The sequence below is a fragment of the Mixophyes fleayi genome, chromosome 1, assembly GCF_038048845.1.
Source record: "Mixophyes fleayi isolate aMixFle1 chromosome 1, aMixFle1.hap1, whole genome shotgun sequence".
NCBI classification, from domain to species: Eukaryota; Metazoa; Chordata; class Amphibia; order Anura; family Limnodynastidae; genus Mixophyes; species Mixophyes fleayi.
The window spans coordinates 400,793,896-400,810,467 of NC_134402.1; the positions used below are offsets into that span (position 1 = coordinate 400,793,896).

Below are 16,572 nucleotides of genomic sequence, written 5' to 3' on the forward strand. Positions count from 1 at the left end.
CCCGCATTACACTTATAAAGTATTATTTTTATTTTTTTTGTTGAAAATTATATTTTCGATTGTATATATATTCTATATATGGTATTAATGTAGAATTATATATGTTGTATTGGCGTTTTTCTTGAGTTTTCTTAATTTTGATACATTTATTGAAACACTCATTTTTTTTCCAGGCAACACTGTGATTATTTATCTGTTAAGAATGATTAATAACTGTTGGAGAGCTCACATTTATTTTAGCTCTTATACTATACACATTGTGGATGTTTCACCATACTGCTTTTTATTATAGAATATAGACAACTCACATAAGCTAAAGTAATGTTTGCCGTTCTTAAGAAAACTCAGTACCTGCAAATAATTTCTTATAGGATCTCTCCTTCTGTCTGCTATGCATTAATTACTATCAGAAACACATTGAAATATAAAATAACATCTAAGTGCTACTAGGATTCCAATTACATTAGGAACTGTAATCTTGGACTAAGTAACTTATTTTGACAATAAATAACGTACTTACTGGTATCAACTTCTGTAACCAGTATAGGCTTTGAAAATTGAATCCGAAATCCCCAAGGGTAGTCTCCTGTACCTTTTGCAATCCGCACAGTGCGTTCACGAACTATTCAAAAAGGCAATACATATTCAGAGTTTATTTCATCTCCTGCCACAACTAAGAAAATAAGGCAATTTGAATTCTATAGTGTGTTTTTTTGACTTAAACAGGTCATCTGTCATGGATGTGAAATGTATATAAATTACAATGATTTAGTGCAACATTAAAATTGGGACAATGGTGTTACACATAAATAATCATCTGCTTATTTTTTTAACAAGCTTTTAACAACCCATCACAATTAGCATTTTAGCTATACAAGAAAAATCAACTTACAGCATTAAACTCATGCCTAATCACATTACTTAAAATGGGATATAAAATATAAATGTCCTAACCGTGCAAAAAAACCAAGGTGAAATTTTAATTTTACTAACAAGTGGCTAATCCTTTATCAACAATGTCTGTTTGCTATAAATTCGGCTATACTTGTACATCATTTGGAGGCATTGTAACCTATTCCTTTTAATTCCGTCAACTCATTAAACAATCTGTGATGTTTTCTTGCAACAGCAATTTGACTCAATCATTTTTATCATGCATCTGCCCCACATACGTTTTTCCTTTACTCCTCATAGCATGAGGAGTAAAGGAAAAAAAAGGGAGAATATGGGATAAAAGGAGAGAAGCAGATGCAAATGCACCACATACTATTAAAAATGTAATTTGCATTTTTTTTTTTTTTAAATGCACATAACTCATGCATTTGCACGTCCATATTCAAGGATGAGCCCAAGTAGGAAATGCTTTCATAGATGAATATGGTCAGGGGAGGGCTGACAAATGTTAGCCCGGGGGGCAAGACTCGACTTAGCAGCCTATTAGGAACATTTTAAAGGAGAAAAATGAAGGAAGCTCAGTGACCCAGCCCAAGGAAGCCCACTATGGGACTGGCCCAGGGGGCAGATGCCTCCTTGCCCCCCAGCCCAGCCTGCCCCTGATATGGCAGCAACTCACGTGATGTATAATCGAGATGTCATTGCATTTTTATTTGCTCCTCTATGTGATTTACAAACAGATGCACCTCATTGCACTACATGATTCTTTACTTCTGATTCACAGAGGAAGGCACAGCAATGCAATTCCTTCATCACCCTCATTCACCTTATTACTCCTAAACACTCATGTTTCATGACATAATTATCATACTAACCCTGCATATTAACCTTTTGTATCATGCATTGCCACAACAACTGACATTATTACATGCCATGACATCACAAAACCCTTTAAAACATACCTTCATAATCATATTAGTACACATTTGCATAAAAAAAACCACACACACAAAATATTTTAAATAACAAACTTTGTTTTATGAAACAATCAAACTTTAACAGAAAAAATCAACAATAATGTTTTTTAATAATTCCAAATATTTGGAAAATTTTATTTTTTCTGCAATTTTGGCAATCAACCCACATGCATGCAGTATTTCTTCTGCATCTGGAAAAATAAATATCTTGGCTTTATGGGTGGAAATTTGCCTCACATTTTTTTTTAGCTTGATAGAGTTCATAGGTGCTAGATTAATAGAAATTCTCTCAAACAGTTATCTTAGTGTGAGCACAGTACAGTACTAGCCAGAGGACTGCATTTTGAAGGAACATGCAGATATATTAGGGAGATGGGGGTGGTTGCTTATTAGGCCCATATACCTGTAAAATATTTGTCAAGGAATAAGCAAGGGCACATTTAGTAAAGAATTTATTTCTGAGGCCTACACTTTTGCAAAAAAATAAATATTATATTACTAGATTATAAAATAAATATACTTACATTTTTCTTCAGGGGCCTGGGATGGCCTCCCTCCCTCCTCCAGTGGGCCTCATCATGGTACTCTACCAGGGGCTCAACCAGAGGGTTCTCACCTATGATGAGGGGTCCCTCCTGGTCGTCCTCTGGTGGTGGGAAAAGGGGTTGTTCCCAGGGGTGGGGAAAGGGAATCCTCCAAGTCCACCTCCTGTGCCTCCACCAGGATCTCCTCCTGGTCCTTCTCCTAAACCTACTCTCTAGTTTCCTGTTGACCACGGAGGCACGGAGGCAGAGGCTTTCTGTTGGAAGAAATATGGCACACTAGTCTTTTATTAAATGTTCTGTCTCTCTCTCTTACATTGATAGATAGTATAGTTTGCATTTTATGCTTATTCTCAAATCATTTGGTGTCATATTATCTCTACAAGACCCCACATATACACACACATGAAAAAAACATTACATTTCACTTGTGAATATATTAGTCTACTGATATGATGTAAAAACCTGTGAAGGGGTGGAGAAGCAGCAGCCACAGGAAGAAGAATCTGGGGATAATGGCCATTGGTCAATGTGCCATGAATTATTCCAGAAAATGTATGCAAGCAATACATCTTTGGAAGACAAAATGGATCAAATTGGAAACACACTCAACATGATCTATTCAACCTTTGACATATTGACCGTTGCCACTGTTTATTCTGTTTGACAGCCACAAGTTTACCAGTTCCCTTGTGGCAGCAGTTTATCCTCTTTCCCCTGTGGCACCTTTGTACCCTCCTGACCCTGTGACACCTTTGTAACCTCCTGACCCTATGCTACATTTTGCTCCTAATTCCCCTGTGCCTAAATGTCACAGTAGGAGGAGCCTGCTGCCACCACTGGACTCCTTTATGGCATCCAGAACCACGTTCCTTGTGGGTAACTGTCGTTGCTAGTGTACTCCCATGCTGTTACACATGGGCTGGTACCCCTGACCGCTTACTATGGATCAGGATGCTGTGAATGGATCCCCCTGGCCTATCACACTGGCCAGAGCTGCTAGGTAGCAGGCAGATCGGTGGTACTAGGAGCTGGGTCCAAACTTCAGAACAGCCGGAGGACGGATTAGATTTAGGTTCCAAACTGGCACTTACATCAGTGTGTCCATTCCTCCTTAGCATAAAGGAAGAGACTGATCCATTTTCAGTGCTATCCAGTGAAATGTACTCCTACAACTGTGGTAAAACAATAATGAGCATTACAAACACTATGCTATTATTTACAAGCACTATATTTGCATACCAAAAAAACAAAAAAAAACAAAAAAAAATCTATATTCTAATTCTAGAATAGGTCACAGGAATACAACAATATTGAAGAAGTTGTCAAGCAGGGTCTTGAAGCAGAGTGATGTTTATTTAGCTTAAGTGTCCTGACAAGGACAGTTCCACTGATTAATGGTATTAGTGGTCAGTTCAGATGGATCATCAGAATGATACATTTCAGTGTACAAGTGCTCTCTTTTTATACGGTTTTAGAGACTAGTCTTGGCAGGGGGTAAGCCAGCCCCCTGATCAGAGAAGGCTCCGCACAGACTGCAATATTTTGTTCAAACATTAACATCAGGATGTACTCTAATCCTGCATCTAACACAATTTAACCTCCACATAAAACTGATTTCCTCAGATTTCCAATAGATCTCAGGATGTTCTTAGATTTCAAATGTAATTTATACTTAACACAACTTACATTTATCTGTGATTCTACATCACGTGATGTTAACAATATTCAGACATGTTCTAAAACCCTTAACAAAAGCCACTCAAGAACTCACAGTAACGACCTCCTGTGGTGTGTTCAAGTGTTGGTCATTCACATTGAATATACTTAATTAGCCTTAATGAGGACATCCTCTAGAAACTACACACAGGCTTCCTCAGGTAAATCCTTATCAAAAATCAAACATATACCTCAGTCATGAGTGCATTTCCTCTAGTGAAGTTAAAACAAACAAGTTTCTTCCCTGGTCTCAGAAATAAAGATTTCCCTTACCAAAATATACACAATATCAAAAATAAGTTAATTTGCAATTATGTAAATAAGCGACCTTCGCTATTTCCTTTAAATAAATTTATACCATAAGTTACTTATAAGTGATCCAGTCACACTAATGTTTCCCTGTGCCACATGTTTACCCTCCTTTCCTTTCGGTGTCGGACTGGGGTACGAGGGGCCCACCAGGGGAAAGCAAGGATAAGGGCTCATAAATAGCATGTGCATGTCAGGGCTTTGCGACAGCACACCACTGAGGGGGTGGAGTTAACTGACCAATATACAATACAGAAAGCATCATAATGACAGTCATACAATACAGAGAACAACCTATTGATAGATATACAAAACAGAGGGCATCCTAGTTACCGCCATACAATACCGAGAGCATCCAAGTGACGGCTATATAATGCAGAGACCAGTGCAATTCACATATGCAGCCACTGCTCTGCACCCTTTTATGTACAGATGAACCTACCCTACAAAAATAGTTTTGAAAGGTTGACGATTACTTGAAGTGAATATATAATTTTAAAGATTGTTGAAGTAGTTTCAGTGCAATGATTATTCTGTGAGGCTCCCCAAGGGAGCACATAAGCCTGTCATGCCCCAGTGGTTTAAGAAACTTGTAGTGAGTTGGTAGCTGAGAAATGCAGAATGAATGCTGAGAAAGAATATTATAAAAAAGTTTTTGTAAATCCCTCTCATTGTCGCACATGTTGTTGAACCGACTAGCAAGGAAAGGGTTGTGATCTCACTGGAAAAAGTCATGACCAGGTACATGTGGCTTCACCTTCTAGCAGCCAGTGTGAAGATGGACATACCACCTGACTTTCCCTACAGCCAGGACAAAGTCCTGAGTGCACGAGACAGTCCCACCACAATTGGGACAGTTGGCAGATGGTCTCTCTCCTACCTGTTCTTGTAGCTTTCACTACCTGCGGGTGCCTTAGTTGCTGATTTTCTAGATCCTTGAATGTCGGGCCCTGTTTAGAACAAGGATAGATACTAATCACCTCAAAAATTAAATCAATAGTATTCATAGTTAACAAATAAGTAATAAAAGTATCACAGGAGAAAACACCTCTGAGAAATTCATATATAGCTTCAACCCCCCCCCCCCCTAAAAACAATAATTTCTGATTTTAAAATAATAATGCTGCCTCCTGCTCTCCAAAAATGGGAATCTATATGAAACCATAAAGAAAACGAATAGAGCATAGAGCATTAAATATTAAAACTTTAATACAATATTTTTACATACACCCAAATGAAACAAAATACACACACCCACATATATATTATAAGGGCACCTAATAAACGGCAATCTGTGAGAGGGGGGGCATGGTGTTTGAGGGGCTAAATTTTAAAAAGTATTTAAACTATTAAGCTGAAATTTAACATGTGAATGGAGAACTGTCCACATGTGCTGCATGCCACATTTCAGAAAAACAGAATAAACAATGACAAATTAGGAATAATCTAAATTTCAAAATCTTACCGTTTTTTTTTACACTTCCTGTTTTGCAAAAGTCACTGTTTTTATGTTTTTTTGGAGAGAGCGTAACTAAGTGTACAGGAGGTTTTAAGACTTGGGGTTTGTTTTGTTAGAAAGCTATTAGGACTGAGGAGTGCCTTTGAGGGTTTAAAATTTTGAGAAAGTTACAGGTTTTTTTTACAATTTGGTAAAATATGCCCCATTTTAAAGATTTAACAGAATTTCAAAGTTGTGCATATCAGATAGAGGTGTGTGCTAGACGTACTCAGAGTGGCTTCACTTGAAAGTATAAATATGGCTGACCTCTCTCGCTAAGAAATTTTCTTATATCAGCAGGAGAAACTAGCCATATTTGCCGGCTAGAGGGAGGATGGCTGAGGTTTTAGGGCTGCGGGTGACACACAGTAACATTTTTAGCCCTGGCACCGCTCTCATTGTAAAGTTTAATAGGTCCGTGCGGTGCCAGAGGCGGCTGTTACAGAGTCAATTTTAAACTTCCCGCCTCTCAGTGATGTCAGTTAATTTATTCACTGCACTGAGCTGGGGGTGAGAAATTTAAAATGCTCTGTAGCAAACCTGACTGGCCTGACATCTTTTCATGGTGGTTCTGTACTCACCTATGAGCTGTATCTCATTCTGGGCTTCAAGCTGCGGATCTCCAGATGAAGGCAGCCGGAGAGGGGGCAGCTGCTTTCACAGGTGTCCATGGGACCACAAAACAACGGGATACTCTGCTCCCAGGCTGGTTAAACAGACCATACACATTGTATACATACATGCTGCACCCCACCACTGTCTGACAGAACATACATAAAGCACCCCACCACTGTCTGCCAGAACATACATATATACATACATACATGCTGCACCCCACCACTGTCTGCCAGAACATACATACTGCACCCCACCACTGTCTGCCAGAGCATACATACTGCACCCCACCACTGTCTGCCAGAGCATACATACTGCACCCCACCACTGTCTGCCAGAACATACATATATACATACATACATGCTGCACCCCACCACTGTCTGCCAGAACATACATACTGCACCCCACCACTGTCTGCCAGAGCATACATACTGCACCCCACCACTGTCTGCCAGAGCATACATACTGCACCCCACCACTGTCTGACAGAGCATACATACTGCACCCCACCACTGTCTGCCAGAACATACATATATACATACATACATACTGCACCGTACCACTGCCTGCCAGAACATATATGCATACATACTGCACCCCATTACTGCCTGACAGAGCATACATACTGCACCCCACCACTGTCTGACAGAGCATACATACTGCACCCCACCACTGTCTGCCAGAACATACATACTGCACCCCACCACTGTCTGCCAGAGCATACATATATACATACATAACTAAAAGGTTGTAGACCGCACTGGGAGAACCCTTACAGAGATATTGTGAATTAAAGATAGGTATAACCCATTAAATACACCTCTGAATTTTGGTGCACCCTCACATATTGTAACATTTCAAACTAGAACAAGAAGCAGAAGAGAGTATGTATAGAGGGGCACTCTAGGGGTTATATTGGTAATATGAGCAATCAAAACGAAAAAAAAAGTTCTTTATTTATTAAAAGGAGCATAACTTTTATTGATATACATTAAAAATACTAAGTATCCCATTTAATATCCGGGATTCATGATAATACACAAAATTAGCGAAAATATTAAAAGATGTAAGTGACTGATAGTAACCAAAAATGAAAATACTGTTAAGAAGCAGTATTAACTGCTAAACTGTGTGGCTGTCTAACATATCTAGTATGGGTAAAATACCCTTAATATTTTAGTCAACATAACTGTTATCTAGACCTATCAGTGGCATAATAGAAAATGCCTAGGGGGAAAATTAAGTGTTAATACAATTATAACCTTGTTAAGAATATGTGTCAATATTAGCACACTGTAATGTAAATGTATACTCTAAATGGAGTTGAATAAGCTATTCATATAGCACAAATGAGTATAGTGTGATGTGTTCCATGGAGGCTATATTAGAGGGATTATAAAATCCTAAATAACACCTTTATAATAGTGGGTGATTAATATACCATGAACGTGGTTTGAAGAGTCAGCGAAACCCACTATAGAATGCTATACTTTGTAGAATTGAAACTAATTGTTATATTGGCAACTGGATTCCCTGTAGAGGACCCTATTGTACAGCCTCTGTGGATAGTACTGCTATATGTATGGAGAGATTGCCTGTCTAGCACGGGATTCCCTATAAAAGCCCTATAATATAGCCTCTATAGGTGGTTCTGCTTGATGTAATAAGAACTGATAGTGTAACACAGAGTTCCCTGTGAGGGATTCAATTATGCAGCTTTTGTGACCCGCATATTGTGTGCATAGACAATCTAAAGCTTGGTAAGGAATATGTAATAGCGTTGTTGCCCCCTAACTGAAAACAGTACTGAATTTAAAGAGCACTGAGGTGTAGATATTGTAACAGATTGACAAAGCAGCACAACACAGAAACGCCTAACGCGCGTTTCGCTAATTGGCTTTATCAAAGGTAAGCCGAAGCAGCCCTGCAGTATCCTATTTAAAGCGTGTAGCCCCACCTATAGGAGACGTCAGAATGACTGACGTTTGAAGTAACCAGGGGTGGAGCTACTTGATGGACAGGTATGTTCAGCAAAACTCATAGCAGCGTTAATATGCTGCTGGTTATACAAGGAAGACTGTATAGTTTGTAATAAAGATCTTTTGTTTGTTTCAAGTGGTTACTTTGTAAGTAATATGTTGGTAAGGCACAGATCTAAGGGAAAATGCCACTTAGTAAAAAGAATAAGTAATGGATGGATAACCTAAAGTTGGGTTATATGACATCTGGTATCATGAATATTGTAATACAAGGTTTTATATTTAATACATTAATAATATATATTTAACAGTTGGTAAAGATTATTATAATACTCTTTTAGGAAGATCAGTAATAAATACTGTAATTATAGGGCATATAAGGTAAGTATAGGTTGCTCAATTAGTAGGTTGATTATTATTAAATCTATTATACTGTAAGAAATTAATAAACTTTTTATTATATCAAGTGAGTAAAATATAATAAGTGAAAAGGAATGGGTAATGAAAACCCATAAAACCTTTTATGTTATAGTGATATATTTTTTTTATTTTTTATTTTTAATTTTTTTAAAACATTTTTTGGGTTATTTATCTTTTATTTATGAAATGAGTTACCATTCCGAGGATGAGTGGTGTTGAAAAAAAACAAAAAAAAAACAATTGGCAACTGTCCTCCAGTTGCCAATTCATGACCCTCTCTCCCCCCAGGCATTAGATCTATCTACCCCATAGTTTGCAAGTCAAATTTAGAGCCAATAAAATAGTCATTTTCTCCACCATTGTTTGAAAATCAAATACAGAGCATGAGGTGCCATAAAAAGTAATTTTACCACCACATACTTTGCAAGTCAAATATAGAGCATGAGGTGACAAATAATAATCAGCTGTCTGTCACTGACAGACAGTGTGAGAACATGGGCAGGGCCAGGCAAGCACATTGGTGGACAGAGGCGCCGCCGAAGAGATCATGTGCGGGTGTGGCTTCCCGGGCGCATCTACTGAAGAGACGTAGCCGAGAGACATTATCTGTCAATTTATTGTAAGCATTACATTTTAAGCTAACCCAAAAGGTACTTACATGTAGTGTAAGATGAAATCACATATGCCTTGAAGGCTGAATAATATTGTGAATCTGGAGGACTAGGATCGATGTTATCTTCCTCCCAGCCAGTGACCTTGATTTCTTTCACTCATGGAACCCCACTCTGGATGGCAATATTGTGAAAAAATTCCCTTATGCATTGTAGACTTTGGGGTCCCCTTTGAAATTACACATTATAGACAAAACATACTTTCAGCTAACAAAGCTTGGTCCATCCAAATATGTTATTGAGCCAAAGATAACCCGCACAGGGAAGTGGACCTTCCGCAATACAAACAGTAATTTTTGATATAATTATCAATCCATTAACCCCGTGGGGTACTTATTCCAATAAAATATATATGAATAGAAACAAGAAAGAGAAAAGTAATGGACTTGACAAAGCACTCTGGTCCTGTATTAAAACTTAACTTTTAATATCGTTATTTAAAAGAATATTAAATAAAAGAGATACCCCTCTAGGTAGGAAAGGTGAAATATACAGAAAAATAAAATTGTGCTTGGTGCAAATATGTGAATGTGAAAAAAACACTTTTTTTGTTTTAGTATTTATAATACAAAACTCCAAAATATCCCAGAGGTAGGGCCGGCTGATTCATTGAAAAGACATAAGGGATATATTAAATGAACCCTGTCAACCTGTAATATATCATGTGAACAGGTATAGATCACTCCTTCATCATCCTTATATAAACAGCACTGATTAACCTACATTGAGCCAGATCAAATGACCCAAATAGAGATCTGTGTTGATACCTGACTGGTTAATTTAAAGGCCAGATATATCCTATATCTGTATGCCTAGATACCATTATGACAAATCGTATATCCACAGTGCAGTAAGTACAAACACATAGGGAACGAGAATTACATTTCCCTATATGTAATTGTTATCTGCAGCTGCGCGGGTGTGTTTGCACATATAATCAGACACTCAGTGCCTAGGAAGGACTGAGTCTACATTCCCCATACTATGCGCCTCTATCATGTTATTTGCTGCTATGAGTGGTGTCAGGTGTGCAGGTGAACTGTCAATCATCTCATTAGCTTGTGAGAGTGAATTCCCTGTTTGGTCATCACTATCATTCGTCAGTTACACCTGCCCTGGAGCAGTGCAACCCTTACGTCTGAAAAGGAGCATACGTCTGCGTACGGCTGAACCGAATCCCCGGCACGTGCTTGGGAATGCCTATACTGTACTTTATCTACGTTCGACTGCCATTCCCTCCCCGCCCTTTCTGCCTTTCAAGTCATAGGTGGTAATAAGTGTCATTTGCGTTTGAAGATGAATTGCATGCATTTGCATTCGCTGGTGTATAGTCCATTTCTGAGACTATGCACAGAGAAATTTTATGTAAAATACGGCAAGTATCAGGATTTACGTTCCTTAATGAGTCCACAGGTTGATACTCAGACTACGTCCTGTAGAGTTTGCTTATATAACTGCCCTTTGAGTTTTGTTGGACGACCACTCAAGAGAAGAGTAACAATTGCATTGAATATTCTCCCTTTCTACCTGTACATTGATTGATGGAATACAAGATTGCTAGCAAAAGTTCGGTAACCATTGTCAGCTTTTCTGACATCGTCTACAAACCCCTGATGTGAAAAGCTGCCTCTGATCAGGTTAACCAAAGTGCTTGTTGCTTCAATGTCTTAAATACAATACATTTGTTTCATGTTATAACATATTCGGTAAAATTAATACAGGAAAATATATGTTTAAAAGCCTTAATACGATCACCGCTGTATTTATAATTACACTTGTTTTAAAAATATATACTTTTTAAGTTATTTGCTTGTTTTAGCTGTGTCCTCTACTTTTGGTGGCAAATCTCAATAAGAATATTGGCTCTCTATGCAAAGGTGAGGGAAGCAACAGATTCAAAGTTATTCCTTATGTCCGAAGAGACATTCTTATTTGGAGTTCTAAAGGCACCATTATGATTATCTGTGGGGAAGACAGGGCTACTTTAATCAAAGAAAGACTCTATATAAAATACATCTACAAGTGATAGTATATAGACCACCACAATATTTAGTCTGTGGGATTCTTATGAGCCATTTATTAAATACAATAAAGCTCCAGATATGGCTTTATTGAAATAATGTTTTTATACCTAACTGTTTCTATCTGCGCTTTCAACAGATCTTTACGTTAATTCAGACTGAAATGCAATGTGTAGCCCCAAATGAAAATGACCTAACTTCCTCCCATGTTTATGTACTAGCTCTGATTGGCTCTGCAGTTACTCACACAACCCTTTCAGTACATCGCACCATGTAGACCCTGACACACACAAATCTGTACTGACCAATTCAGTCATTCGCCCCTCTTTTCCCCCTGACACAGTGATACACTGAGACAGTAAAGATAACATTCAGGGGAAAATATATTAATATTTTTTTCTGGTGGTCTTGAAACCGATATTCACCTTCAAACCGTATATGTATTATTCTGCAGTCTGGAGGGTCAAAACTCAAATTGCCAACAATGTGTGGTGCTTTCTAAATTCCTAAACAGCCGGCGGTTTAGTAAAAACTGGTAGAAAAACAGCAGGTTATTTTAGACTTACTCCAGATAGGCTAAATAGCTCAAACAGCATGCTGCCCCACCTCTTTCCCCTGAGAACACCTATGATCACATGTTGAGCGGGGAGATACCATGGAACAATCATGCCGACTATAGGGACAGTGGGACATTTCCCCCAAATAGACACTTTCCTGCCTAAATTGGGACACTTATTAGACATGATTTTCCCTAACTGCAGTAAATATAAGCATGCATTCACATTTCATCTACCTGAAAACCCTGCAATGGCTGCTACTTCCAAAAAAGTCTGACAAACCTTTAGTTCAGCCCAGCAACCAGGGGCTTTTCCCCCTGTTAACTCAAGAGTCCTATTCAGTAAGCTGCCTTGAAGGTTTCAAATACAGCCACCAGATGACTGACGCGCTTATGTGTTTAGCCAACACAGAAGAGTTGAAAAAAAAGTGAAAGTAGCTATGAGGAAATGTGAGTCCAATAAAGCGAAAGTAAATAATTGAAAAACAACATATTTAATAAATGTTGTATAGCAGCGTGGACTAGAGTGAACTAGTGATCTTTAAGCCGTGCTTGTATGCTTTTCGTGGACTGAAGGGAAATATATAGCATAGTTAGAACCAACTGTTTTTACTAGTACCTCCTATCCTGAAAAAGGGGCTTGTCTGGGAATATTCTGGTTTAAATTTTAAGTAAGCAAGGTATAATTTTGTTTTTATATCATATAGAGATTTATGTGATATCATTATGAGATGAGTAACATTATGGGGCATATTCAATTCCGATCCATCCCGCGGAAAATGCGCAGTACTGCCGGTAATACGGTACCGAGGATTAGGTTCGCGGCTGTTCCGGCGCGATCCCGCGGATCGGGATTGGAATTGAATATGCCCCAATATGTTCTCCTCATGTTTGCATGGGATTCCTGTGTGTCCATGTGGTAGGGAATATAGATTGTAAGTTCCACTGGTGCAGAGACTTATGTGAATGATTAAGTATTCCCTGTAAATCACTGTGTACCATGTAGGTACTATATAAAAAACATAATACATATTATTGTACTGTACAATTTTGGTACTTACTTGCTACTGATCTAGGTCTTTTGCTGAGACATCTTGGACTATTGTCTGGGCTACAGTCATCACCTCTAAATATCCATGATGCTGAATGAAAGCTCTCTGTATATAATCCTTTATCTTTATTTTCAGTGCGTGCTCCAAAATCCACTGAGCGATTTTCTTCGGAGTTCACTGGAAAACAAACATGTACAATTCAAAGATTCAGTAAAACATCACTGTATCTCACTATTAGGGGCATATTCAATTCCGATCCGATCCGCGGTAACGCGCGTTAACGTGGAAAATGCGCACTACTGCTGGTAATACGGTATCGCAATAACGCGGATTTTCGTACGCAGCCCTATGGTCAGAAGGGCACTGACGGTGGTCACAGATTCATCAGAGCAAACTGCCGGAGGATCCAAGATACAGCCTACAACACCCAGAATCCCCTGATTGCATTCTGTTGGCTGGATTTTGACACAACAATCAGCGCTTACCATCAGGCGGCCAGCCTTTCTCCAGGAACACAGTGGTTATCATCAGATGCATTACGGATTTAATACATAAACTGCAGTTCTTGGGAGGACGGATACCATCAAACAGAGTAATACTTTTTGTTCAGAATTGAGCCTACAATACTATATACTTTTTTAACTGTTCTTATTTTAGAATATTATTATTAAACGTTAAAAAGTGTATTTTTAGGGTTGACTACAAATCTTTTTATGGTGATCAGATTTCTTTAGTTAATACATGACAATCTAGTCAAGCCTTAAGAGATTTCTTGTTCTTTACTGTTTAGATAAAAATGTGTCTGGCAGCGGTGCTGGAAATTATAGTTCCATAACAGCTGTCAAGTGTATCTCTGCTCTAATCTCACAGTAGTAAACAGTTGCTTATTTTACATCTTACATATTTTCTAGCCTTATACAATTTAATAAAGATATTAACTTTCACATGAAAACTGACTTTCGTTTATGTGACGTTTAGATATTTATCATACTGGTCACCAAACACACACTATTAAGATCTGAAACTGACACTTGTGCTACTTGTCTTTCCAATTTAGACCACAGGTTAGAACAGAAAAAGCTGCAGATCACATGAGAATATGGATAATGATTTTAGTACTCAGAACTGGAAAATGCACAAGACTGATCTATTCATGTCTCCTAAATGCCCTCTTTGGGAGATAGGACCCAATATTATTCTTTTCATTCCAAAAGTGCCATTTCACCTATTAGTGTGTGAATGCGCCTGATTTTATGCAACATGCACGTACTTTGCATGTGAAACTGGCGATATCTGCAGAGGGTGCAAAATTTTGGGGATTAGGAGCAAAATTTTGGGGATTAGGAGCATTGACTACTAAATGCCAACTAGGTTCACTCGTGAGACTTATTTTATGTTCATGTTTAGTTTGTACTATATAACATAAAAAGGCATCTAAAATTAATTTCAAAATCCCTAAACCTAGGTTACCCCCAGGCCCCTGACCATTCACTTGAGATTCCCATACCAGGACTTCTATATTCCCACTTTGATTACTGGCTTTTACTGTATGCTTTGGGTCATTATCCTGCTGGAAAATAAATCTTCCCCGTAGTCCTACTGTAAGTCTCTTACAGACAGCAGCAGGTTTTCCTCCAAGATATACCAATATCTTGTGCCATCGATTGCTGCCTCTATATTGACAAGCTCTCCAGTTCCTGAAACAGAGAATCAACCTAATAGCATTATGCTTCCACCGCCATGCTGTCACAGTAGGAATAGGGTTCCTGGGATGGCACACAGTATTAGGCATGCAACACATGTAATGCCCAGTGTTGAGGCCAAAAAGTTCCAGCTTAGTCTCATTGGGCCACAGAATATTCTTCCACAACATAGATTAGATTTATTGTCAATTCTCTTCAACATATTTTTTGTGTCACCCTCTCATAGAGTTCAAGTTATCTAATGGACAGTAAAATATGCAATTTTTGACAGATCCCTCTTTTATGCTTTCCTAGCAAATGCTTTTCTCTCACTGTCACTTCGTTTTTGAAGACTGCCTGACAAATTCACAGCATGGGATACTAAAAGTCCTGGAAATTGTATATCCCTTCACTGATTGTTCAATAACTATGTCATATATTTGCTTTGAATGTTATTTGAACTTCATGAGGAAGCCCTACTTTGGAACTACACTAACTGTGGAACCTCCTACAAACAAATGTATTTATTTTTTAAATCAATTGAAGCACATTAATTCTACATGGGTAGACTGCAATCAATTTAACACGTGACCTTGGTACAAATTGATTGCATCAGGGATTATTTAGGTGTATTTTAGCAACAGAGGTGAATATTTATGTCATCAATTATAGTCTGCTTTTTCCGGTATTCATTTAAATTAATGCCTTAGAGGTTGTTTTATTATTATTTTACATTACAGAGTATTTTGTGCTAGTAAGTGGTAAGAAAATCTGTTTTGATGGCATGAAGTAAGAAAATATAATGTGAAAAATGCCAAACAGGGTGAATACTTTTTATAGTCACTGTATTTGTAAAAACAACAACAACAAAAAACTTCCACAGTGTAGGAGGAACATTTATGCACTATACAGTGGGTGCCTCCTGACCCCATATTCTCACTGTGCCATATGACTGTATTACATGTATCAGGTGGTAGGTAAGAAATCATGCAGACAATTATAAGTCCGACCATGTGCACATGAGGACAGTTGTTAGTTTAGATGTTCTATTAATTTATGTCCTTTGCCATGTGCTGGGTTTTATGTACTTTAACTTGATTTGAACATTAAGTAAATGACATGTCACAGATGTCACATTAGGTGAAGACTAAAAAGTATTAGCGTTGTACACATGGAAAACAAGAACAAAAAGACATTTATTATCTGCGGGTCATTACACTATGGCATATTCATTATAATAGCTCAGTTACTGCTCATACATTATACAAGCAAACAGCAGCCATTCATGATGATACCAGGAGTGCCAATACATGATACCAGCAGCCAGTGATCATAGATGACTATACCATGAGGGACCATATGCCAGCGTCAGTACCCATGAATGACTACATCAGCAGAACAAATATATCAGTAAATTTGCATACAGGATTATAATAAAGGTGCCCAGATATCAGCCAGTGCCCATACATGATATCAGTAACCAGTGCTCTTAAACTATATGGGCAGTTTACACATATTGTAAGAGACCATACATTAGTGACACCAAGATTATACAAGTAACTGCATAGCAAAGGTGGCCAGATTATATTTGAATTCTTCATAGGCCAGAAATGTCTGGAATATATGTAATGTAACC

General features: G+C 38.1%; 1 protein-coding gene across 4 annotated transcripts in view; it reads right to left on the reverse strand.

The window, feature by feature from the left end:
• LOC142098622 (uncharacterized) overlaps positions 1-16,572 on the reverse strand; it is a 77,643-nt gene that overhangs the window by 31,189 nt on the left and 29,882 nt on the right. For all 4 annotated transcript variants that reach the window (XM_075181471.1, XM_075181467.1, XM_075181460.1 and 1 more), the window contains exons 5-6: positions 13,264-13,431; positions 521-622 (exon numbers count right to left, since the gene is read on the reverse strand). In XM_075181471.1, the coding sequence (XP_075037572.1) occupies positions 521-622; positions 13,264-13,431 (270 nt within the window). The remainder of the gene's footprint in view (positions 1-520; positions 623-13,263; positions 13,432-16,572) is intronic.